This window comes from Spodoptera frugiperda, chromosome 20 (assembly GCF_023101765.2).
Source record: "Spodoptera frugiperda isolate SF20-4 chromosome 20, AGI-APGP_CSIRO_Sfru_2.0, whole genome shotgun sequence".
NCBI lineage: Eukaryota > Metazoa > Arthropoda > Insecta > Lepidoptera > Noctuidae > Spodoptera > Spodoptera frugiperda.
Genome location: NC_064231.1, coordinates 11,630,658 through 11,641,997, shown reverse-complemented (window position 1 = coordinate 11,641,997; position 11,340 = coordinate 11,630,658). Strand labels below are relative to the sequence as shown.

General features: G+C 36.2%; 1 protein-coding gene across 1 annotated transcript; it reads left to right on the top strand.

The window, feature by feature from the left end:
• The first annotated feature begins 790 nt into the window (after positions 1 to 790).
• Positions 791 to 9,850, top strand: LOC118282461 (proton-coupled folate transporter). The gene is made up of 7 exons (XM_050701121.1): positions 791 to 2,141; positions 2,533 to 2,692; positions 3,455 to 3,556; positions 5,359 to 5,496; positions 8,161 to 8,244; positions 8,683 to 8,839; positions 9,417 to 9,850. The coding sequence occupies exons 1-7, from the start codon at positions 1,269 to 1,271 to the stop codon at positions 9,505 to 9,507; spliced, it is 1,605 nt and encodes a 534-aa protein (XP_050557078.1). The 5' UTR covers positions 791 to 1,268; the 3' UTR covers positions 9,508 to 9,850.
• Positions 9,851 to 11,340: the final 1,490 nt, after the last annotated feature.

Below are 11,340 nucleotides of genomic sequence, written 5' to 3'. Positions count from 1 at the left end.
CACGACCTCGTGTGACTCAAGACTTCAGCAATGCGTTTCCGGCAGTTGAGTAACGAGACAGTCTTTATATTATGGACGCATCAGATGAAATATACACCAGAAAGTTAAGATTGGCAATAACTTAGTTCCCTATTATTGTGGGAAAAACAACCGACATGTTGGTATTACCATTGGCGTCTAAATAATATTATTTTTAATATTTTAAATCACAAAAATAACAAGGAAATCCCTAACCGTTATCGCAGTAAACACGATTATGGTAATAATAAAATAATATTTTTATTCTGAATACCCGAAACTGTATATAATGAGACAATATTTACTAAGCGTCATATCTGCAACAGAAGTAGAAAAACAGATTCTAAGAGATAAGAGTAATCTTTGCATATGCGAAATATTTGGCGTAAAGTTCAATTTCGAAAATCAGACATTTCAGAAGTACCCTTTTTTTAAGGGGGAAAAATCATCCAATGACTTCTCTCACCTTGGGCGAGGCGAGCGGGAGGGTCAGACTCTTACTGACTAAAAACCACTCCGTTTCTAATCCTGCTTTTCGAGCCGGTTCAGAAGTACCTACGCCGAAGGTATCAGTAGCTTTAGTAATAGGTAAGTACTTATTATAAGAAACTTAACAAAGGAAAAGCGCATGTTGTGCAACCTGTCGAAGAGTCGGGTGATGTCGCTATACTTACGATAGGATCGAGTTGATTCACACTAATGAGCATAAAAGCAAGTCGTTTGCATCGCCCGGCACTATGTACGTAGTACGTACGGCCACTTTAGGCAACGGTGCTCGCGTTCATTTAGACCGCCCAAAGAGTCAAGTCGTACGCCGGTGTCGTCTGGCAGCTGAATGCTGTCTCATTAACACGTCTGTGGCACATTTCAATTAATTTCACAACGAATAATTAAGGAAAACAAACAGTTTATTTTTATTAAAAACAAAAATAGACTTTACAAAGTGTATACAAAGATCTCGGGAAATTGTACGAGTATTTACTATTTTAAGCCCGTAATTTTATTATGGGTGTTAGAAAGCGCTGATAAAAAGCAGATGCACGCAATTGGCTCCAGTCATATTCCTTATCAGTATCAAGTCGAGACAATATAAATATTGAGTTGGATAAAATAATGTATATTACAAGCATCACAATAAACACTACTTATACAAATACACGCAATCCTGAGGTGTTGTTCTTCAATATAGGCGTTACATATACTAGTGACGCTTGAGGCATAACATTGACATGTAACAGAAAGTTTCCAAGATGGACCCGTGCAAAGCTGAACGTGAAAATATTAAAGAAGAGGAAAATAAAGAAGACATTGATGAATCTTCTCCTCTTAAACAAAATGCAGAAGACAATGACAAAAACGAACAGGGAGAGAAAAATGGAGAAAAAATTGAAGAAGTTAAGAAAAAGAAGCTCACGTTCACAGAAAGGCTAAAATTGATAAAGGACAATACGACGGTAGAGCCTATCATGGCTTGCTATGTGATGCCCAGTGTACTTGCATCGTTAGCTATACAGAACTTAAATTTAGAGAAAGCCTGCAGAGTCAATTTGAATTACAGCGCAGAAGTGTGTGACGCTTTAAATTTGAGACAGACAGAAAACTATACTCTTGAGGAACAAGCCGTACAAAAGCTGATAGCCAGTGTGGCAGTGTGGAAGAATGTGGTGCAAACATCAATACCAGTGTTACTTATTCTTTTTGTGGGAGCCTGGAGTGACAAGACAGGGAAGAGGAAAGCATGTATCATGCTGCCTATAGTGGGAGAGTTTATGGCTTGTCTTGGCTTCATTGTGAATACTTATTTCTTTAATTTGCCTGTCGAAGTGTCTGCGTTTACCGAAGCAATATTTCCAGCTATAACGGGTGGATGGTTTACTAATTTTATCGGTGTGTTTAGCTATATTGGGGATATAACTACAGAGGAAAATCGGACTTATAGAGTAGGGTTGGTGAATATGTTCATGTCATTAGGTTATCCCATAGGAAGTGCATTAAGCGGTGTCATGCTGTCCTGGGTTGGATACTACGGTGTATTTTCCGTATCAGCTTCTTTGTACTTATTTAGTTTAATATACGGGTACAAGTACTTGGAAGATCCGAAGCAAAGAGCTGTGAAGAAAATTGTGAGTAGTTTTTTATTTTATGTTTCTGTTAGTCATATTTTTTAAAATTACGCATATTGTCAAAGTAATTAGATATTTATAACTTTGTTATTATTATTAGCTTTAAATTAAAGTACTAATTTTAGTGAAAATCGAACACTAATAAATTTACTGATTGACTACGAAATAGAGATGATAAAATTAGAAAAATACTTTCACTGTTTTTTTGTGATTGAAAACTAAATGGACCCATTTTTACAATTTGTTTTTAAGTCTTCGTTAAGTAAAGATCTTTAAAGGGTAAAATTTCAAAACTTTCAAATACCTGTGATATTTCAAACTACGAATCTTAGTAAGTGTTCGTCAATAACATTAATTTTCTACTTTTCTAAGCTTCTTATGCAATTTCCAGGAGAACAAGAAAGACAAGAAATGCTTCCTTCGGGAATTCTTCGATTTTGGTCTGGTGTTGGAAACCTTCAGGGTGGCTTTTAAACAAGGCCCTGGAAACAGGAGGCTCCGAGTATGTTTACTTCTCATTGTTGTATGCGTTGTATTTGGACCGATGCATGGTGAGTCAAAATACTAATTGAAATAAATAATTTAACATTACATTGTATAGTGGTAGCACGTAATGACGTGCCTTATGTCCACCTCTGCCTAACCCTTCGGAGAAAAAAGGCATGACGTTGATTAGTAATAATAGTAGTTTAGCTTACAAGTTTGCAATTGTATTAGTAATTTTGATTATAGTTTCTTTAAAAATTGCTAAGCTACCTAACTGTATATTTATATGCCTATTCTATTAAGTTCTTTCTTAAAGTTTTTTCCGTCTCTGTTTGCAATGTACGTGTGTAGTGTAAGGGTAGCCAAAAAAGTGGTCTACCTCGGAATGAGCTGAAAACTCGTATAAACCTTTATTTTACCTTTTTATATGTTGCCTTAAAGGTCTCGTAAAATCTCGTCTCTTTGTCTTAAGGCATTCAAGGTGAAAGATCGTATAAAAAGTATTCTTTTTTTTCCAAAAGTTTGGGTTTCTTTTCTTATAAGATCGAAACATCGAAATGAACTAGATTGCGGTCTGCCATGTCATTGGTTGTGAGAATTTTCTCGACCAATGACGGGCGAAAATAAATTAACAATAACAAAATAGCCTAGCTGTAATAATATAACAAATCAGCGCTCTAATTGGTTGGTTTATTCGAGCCGACCAATCAGAGCGCCAAACGAGCACGTTTCGGTCACATTAAACAAACTCGTACTAAGGGTACTGAATTAAATACCTACTCTTGTCTTGTATATCTTTCGTTATATCTATGTTCTAATTTTTCCAGGTGAATTCACCGTGATGTATCTGTTCACACGATACAGGTTCAACTGGGATGAAGTCCAGTACAGTATGTGGTCTACTTACTCCATCGTCACCAATTTGTTGGGTAAGTAATATAACAAATTAGAGCTTAAAGACATCATGATAAAATGCTAGTTTCTCACTTTATAGTACCCGTTGTTGAGAGTATCCGTTAGTGTTTAGTGATTTAATCATCACCTGATGATGACATGATCACCTGATGGTAAGCAATCACCGTCGCCCCTAGACACCCGGAACACCAGAGGCATTACAAGTGCGTTTAAGGGTTGTTGGGGAATCGGGGATTGGGAAGATTGGGAAGGGGGAATAAGACCTCCGGTAACCTCACTCACGTTGTGTGAGAGCAAGCGTTGTTTCACGTCAGTTTTCTATGAGGCCGTGGTATCACTCCGGTCGAGCCGGCCCACTCGTGCCGAAGCATGGCTCTGCCACACGTGTGTTATAATATTTAGTTTTGTTTACGATTTGTCGTTCGATTGGTGAGCTAATTAATTATATTTTAGGTTATCATTAAACTGGTTGCAGTGATTACGCGAGTGGATTAAACAAATACTCTTTAGCTAATCGAAAATACGATAGTGTTTGGTTATACATAAAATGGCGATTTAGGATTTTAATTAATTTGGTTTAAAGGTAGAAAGGAGAAAGGAGCTTAGAGACAGTCGCAAGCATTTTGTTGTTAAGTTAAGAAGTTAAGAGTTTGTGCTATGCCAATAAAGGTAGAGTAGAGTAAATGAGTCCACCCATTTCAGAGATTTGTCAGAAGAAACAGAAAGACAGACAGACAAAATTTGAAAAAGATATTTTGTCGTATGTATACGTATGTACATCTAGTTAAAAGAAGTTATTTCAATACGAGGGCGTGTCAGACTCTTACTGAAATACATTAACCTACAAAGTTTTAATTATGTAGCTCCAACTGTTTCGGAAATAAATGGCTGTGTTATACGGACGGACAGACAGACAGAGAGACAGACAGGACAAATCTATAAGGGTTCCGTTTTTGACCATTTGGCTACGGAACCCTAAAACCACCCAGTTCCTACTCCAGCTTTTCGAGCCGGAGCCCCAGTAACTCTGCAGGTAGCCCGCAGATATACATACAACTAAGATTTGTTTCAAAGATACAAGAATACAGTCATCCCAATACTTGTATCATTTTTGCGAATAACCGTGTAAATACTTCCTTATTAATCCTAAGGGGTAATCGTCTGGTTCCGGCTGTTTCATCCTTCGTCGTCGTTTTGAATTATCAATGTGGTTAAACATAGTCTTCTGATGATGACACATACCTATGTCTCGCTTAGTCATAAACCATTGAAATGTGGGAAGGTTGTAATTAAATTAAGTCCTTAACTGAATTTCTTTAAGGTTTGTTTTCGATTGGAGCATTGCATTTTGTGAATACGAATTGAGTTTTTAGCTTTTTAATTGTGGTGAAATGATGATGAACGATTATGATTATTTAAAATCCCTATACCTAAAATGGTTTTTTTTAAAACGCTGTTCCACTAGGATTTTCTCCTGTGTCGTGGGTGCGTTTACAAACATATAAGTCCACATCACACCCAGACCCGAAACAACAATTTGTGAATCACACAAAGAGTTGCTCCGTGCGGGAATCGAACCCGCTACACGTTTCCCGACAGCCGGTTGCCAAGCCACCGCGCCAACCGTGCAGTCACAGTTTAATTCGGGCAAATTCTCTGCACCTCTACCAGCTATTAATTTTACTAGAATTGGAACTTAAAACGGGATATTTACCAAGTTTTTCAATATTTATGAGTTTTCGATATTTCGGCACTGTTGCAATCGCTATGATCACGGATAAACTGATACTGTTTAACTAAAGAATATTCATTACAGGCACATTCTTCTCCATCACGTTGTTCAGCAACTACATGAAGCTGGACGATACGCTGCTCGGTATCATCTCCAACACCTCCAAGATAGTCGCAGCCTTCGCGTACGCATTCGCCAGGAATGACTTGGAGATTTATTTAGGTAAGTAAAATAGACACAATTATATAATATATTTTTGTTTAACATTAAAATCGTATTGTATTTAGCAAATCTTAAAAAATAAACTGAAATACCTTCAATATCGGATATGAACTCGGGCCGTCGAATATTTGCAACTTACACGGACATTAAAAAGCGACCTAGACTTGGCGATATAGCGGCAAATACTATGAGCCATACTTTAGCGGAGTTAAATAGAAACAAGTTTTTAACCTGACATGAGTTATTAACATGAAAATTCTGATGACCATGGCGCTTGCAACGGTGCTGAAATGCGAAAGTCATAGACATTAATAAGACATCGTAAATCTCCCGTCTTAAGTTCTACCCCCATCGTAAATAGAAACAGGCGTGAAACGACAAATTATGTATGTCATGTGTTTATAAGTCTTAGATGTGGCTTGAAATTAGTGGAGCGTCCTAGATTAAGTTGTATATTATTTTAAAAAGTATATTCATGTAAAATGGTTGCATAATGTATATGCAACACTATGTTAGTAGTTTTACTATTTATTCAGTCACATACGTAATGAGATTAATTTATTTGATATTTTCTAAGATAATAATAGACGCCATTGTCAATACATTTGCGCAGTTAGAACAGTACAAGTCTATTATTTATTTATTTTATTAATAGCTGATAGGCGCCGTTCCTATTTTCCGCTGTTTATAATTAATTAATATAAATAATTACTCTTAATATCTAAAATGTTTTGTAGAGGATGTTTGGTAAATAATGTAGCTAATCCAAAGGTTTCTCCTTAATAATGAAATCATGCAACTTACAGAAAAAATCTTTAAAAAAGAGTTCTTTCTAAAACGTGAAACAAAACCCCTTCTAATTCTCTCAGGCCTCTTAGATATAAGACATTTCAACGCTTGTCACACAAAAGTTGTAAATACATACAATAATAAACAGTAAACACGTAGTAGAGGCCTGTTGGTTTGAGATGTCCGCTTCTCATATATGGGAGCGTGGGTTCGAAACCTACCAACGCCTACAAATGTAACATTATCCGGGTGGCATATACTTTCTAGTATTATTTAGACACCACTGACAAATGGTGAAAGAAAACATCGTGAGGAAAGCTGGTGTTTTTTATATTTGAAATCGCCAACCCGCATTGGGCAAGCATGATGATTAATGCTCAAACCTTATCCATGTGAGAAGAGGCCTTTGGTCAGCAGTGACCACTTATAAACGGTTGATAATGATGATGACAAAAATAAAAATAAAAAACAACTTAGGTTACATAACAACAATGCAATGTTTAAGAAAACTTTCAAGCATATTGCATTGAACAAAGAGAAGCCATTCTTACGTATGATACAATAAAATTATCTCAAAGTATTTGCATTCATTATTTGTCTGATAAGATCCTAAGGTTATCATCAACTATTTTATCTCTTTCAACAATTAACAATAGACAATGTGTAATGTATCCCTTCATTGATTAAATATTACCGATTAAATATTGTGCAGTTTGTAAAAATGATAAAATAATTATAATTATTAAATGTATACTAGTAATTGATTTGTAAAGTATTTGTTTGTGTTTTTAATATAAAGGGAGTAATATTGAATCAACGACCTAAAGTCCTGCCGTTGTCCCACAATAATAGAAAATGCCACTGTAAATAATCTACTATCATTCTTAGGCATATATTTCATTACGGCGGGTCGCGTTCCGCGCGCGCCTCAAAGAGCCATCAGACCACCGCAGATGGGGTCCAGTAGGGATGATGCTTAATCCGGACCTGCGGACTACCTAGCGGGTTTACCGGGGCTCCGGCTCGAAAAGCAGGAGTAAGAACGGGATGGTTTTTAGTCAGTAAGAGTCTGACACTCCCTCTCGCCTCGCCCTGGCGAGAGAAGTCATTAGATGATTTCCACCCCTCAAAAAGAGGCATATATTTGATATATCCACGTCTCATATACGCGACCGTTAAAAGTACTCCTTGCCCTTTACGGAGGCCTAATGTCATTGTATATTAGCTTGTATTTGTAAAAGGCAAAAACGAGATAATTCTCAAATTCGTTCAATATTATTTTATTTGTATTTGTAATCCTAATCCTATAATAACCTTAATATTCTAGAAGTCAATTGTTCAATTGAATTCAATAAGCGCACTTATTGATTGAAATATAAAACAAACAATTCTATTTACTTTATTGAGAAAGAAATCAGTAATGAATTTATGTTTTCGGGATCTAATATTATTTTTTTGTAACGATATTTAAATTATCGATGGATCGAAATATATTTACAGTGTATTTGGTCATTAGTGTGTCATTTGGTTTCAGGTCTAAATTCAGAATCAGACAAAATTTTAATCAGATTTTTCATTAACTAACGTCTACGTGGTCATGTGTAATTGGTCTTCTATGGAATCAGTAAAGAAAATGTGCAGAAAGTATCATATGGTAGGATACGTAACAATAATAGCTAAAGCGTTCTCATAAAATTAGTTTAATATTAAGTGGAAAATCTAAGTTCTGGTGGTCTGGAATAAAACCTAGGACACTTTTATCTGGTGATTAGGGACGGTTGCACTGTTCAAATACAACTTTGACTACCTTCCCATATATATATGTTTGTATATTGTATAGATATGGTTCTAAAATGTTTGCTTCTTTTTCTACAGCACCTCTACTAGAAATATTGAATGGCACTTCATTCATCGCGATGCGGTCTATTGCCACAAAGCTGGTGGATGGTGAAGAATTCGGTAAGTAATTTTACTATCTAAATATCTATATATTTTTAACACATCGTCACACCTTTTTATCCCCGAAGGGGTAGGCCTGCACATTGGGACACGTCATTATGTGTCCCAATGTGCACCTCTGCCTGCCCGTTGTATACAAATTACACCCACTTTTCACCAATTGTGTTATGCGTCTCATGTAATAGGAGGAGCTTATTGCATATAGTGGGCACCATTTCAAACTCCGTACTACTAGTGAGACATTTTTGAAAATCAGCGAAAATCCGTAATAAACCCAGTAATCCTTCGCCCGACCCGGGAATCCATCCCGACACCCCTTGTCCGGCAGTCGCACTGGTAACCATTCGGCCAACGAAGCAGTCAAAATGTAGTGTATAGGTAATATATTTGTAAATACATTTTATGAGTAACTAATCATAAATCTGTATTTATTTTCAGGTAAAGTAAATTCGCTCTTCGGTTTAGCAGAAGCCACGATGCCCCTGTTGTACGGGCCTCTATACTCCAGGGTATACATGGCTACTCTCGACGTTCTGCCCGGCGCAGTGTTTTTACTAGGCGCTGCTATGACGCTGCCTGCCATTGCTATATTTGGGTAAGTAGCTTGTACGAGTAATTTAAGTCTTTGACTGCCAATAGAAAACTGTTAAAGATAAATCCTCCGCTAACGTCGGTCACCGGTGACCACCACGGCGTTCAATGTGTTAAGTATAATTATATTTTGGGTGGTCGCAAATGGGGTTAGTGGATCGATTAGGGCAAAGTATGACTGCTGCACATTTCTTTTTGTTAGAAAACGTTGCCTTACACTGCCCTAACTACGGAGTATTAAGTATAATGATATTTTGAGTGGTCGTAAATGGGGTAAGTGAATCGATTAGGACAAAGTACGGCTGCTGCACATTTTTCTTAAAAAACGTTGCCTTACACTGCTCTTACTATGTAGTTCATTGTGTTGCTGGTTCGATTCCTGTACGAAGTAAATCATTGTGTGATTTACAAGTTGTAGTTCTGGGGACTGGGTCTGGACTGCACTGAGTAAATGCAACCACTATGCAATACAGGTGCAAATTACAGCGTAGTAGTATTTTGGTTATAAACTAATTTCATGAAATACTCATTGTAATAAAAAGTATTAAAGCAATGATATAAAGCATACAATTTGTTTACAGATGGTTGTATTTTGAACACAAAAAAGATAGATTAAGAAATGAAGCGCTAAAGGAGGACAGCGAGAAACAACAGACGGAGCAATTAAAATAATAAAAAAATAAACAAAAGAAGTTATTAAAACTGTGGAAGATGTATTAGTAGGCTTTGAGCCATTTGAAGTTGGTTTTTACTTCGCTAGAGGCGCTACTGTAGCTAAGGCCTATTGGATAATAGAATATTTATTCATTAATGTTCATTGGTCAGTTTTTGACAGCTAAGCTGTAAGGACCAATAGGATTATTAAGGAAAACCTTCGTTGATGGACCTGTATGGTCGATATATTGTTTTGTACTTATTATACTCACTTCTTAGAAATATGTTATGTTATTGTTGATGTATATTTTTTTAAATTATATTATCTAGTGAACTATATTAAAGTTTGTTTTAAACTAAACGTTATTGTCATGGTTGCAGAACATGTTTTAAAGTGTCTTACTGTCTAGAAACGGTGACAAACTTAACTGTTCTTCTAAACTTTTTTGAATAAGTTGCCCGCCTTTATTTACTGTTCTATGTTATTTCATGTAAAAGTCTAAATCACAATATATAAATAAAACTATTGAAGACCAATACGGCACGATTGGACGTGCTCAGCCTTTAGTGATACCATCATATATTGTAAACCGACGTAAAACAACGGTCTAAATAGTGTAAATAAAAGTTGCCGGAGACCGCCTTGCCAATCCCTAATTCGGCAACAACCCATAGACCGGAGCGTTATCCTCCAAACGGCCGGCGACTTGACTTGTAACGACTTTGGTCCTTTGGGCTGTTCATGGGCGATGATCATGCTTATTTATCATCAGGTGATCCGTCGGCTCGTTTACCGGCTTATACAAAAAATTAAACATCTAAATAGTTAAAAGCGATGACCTTACTGTCTAGCGTTCTGATCTCACAATAAAATCCCTACATCGATTTCGTTGCAAAACTAATCACACACACACACACATACACACTACAGCTTATTATAATACGCTACTACACCAAATAAATTCAAAGCGCAATGATTAAACACCAAATATAACAGCTTAACTGTAATCCCCAACGAAACTCGAAGAAATTAATAACGTTTGAAATAATCCAAGGTAATATGTAATTCGAGAATCATTATTAAACTACAGATAAATGGCGCCTAAAATTACTTGGGAGATGGATAAATGTAATAATTCATCTTTATGTACTTGGTTTTTGGTGGTACTTTGGTGGCCTAATTTATATTAGCTGATGTAGACGTTTTGATAGCCAATAGAAGACTAGTATAGAAGTAAGCGTGCCATTAAAGAGACCTATGTTCAGTATTGGACGAGAACAAGCTGATGATGATGATGATGAAGTAGCTGTTGTGATAGCCAATAGAAGACCAGTATTAAAGTAGTTAATTAAATATTTCACTGATTTGATTGGTTGGCTTGAAAACATGGGCGGCGCTGATCGCTTACGATCAGGTGACTCGAATGCTCGTTTGCATTAAAAAAAACTATAATTAATTCATTTTAAAATGGTCACCATGACGTTATACTTTTCAGTTTTATGTGCTAGTCTACTGTCACTATGTTATGACCTGACAAATATATCTATTATGATAAGCTTGTACCAAATCTGCCATAATATGATACCGAGTGCAATCAGAGACTTTGAACTAGTCTGTATCGGCCCAAAGGAATTCATCATAATAATATATTAAGTCAAGAAATTGAAATACTCAGTGATCACTTCTCCAATTCAGTAATCACTTTACTTAGCAGTTTATTAACAACTATTATCCATATAATATAATCAACAGACTTACTTATTTAATTACCTGTAGATATCATACGATGCAAATATAATACCTAGGTGTCATTAGTAGCCTAGGTACGTCATTTCAAAGACGCCAGGTCG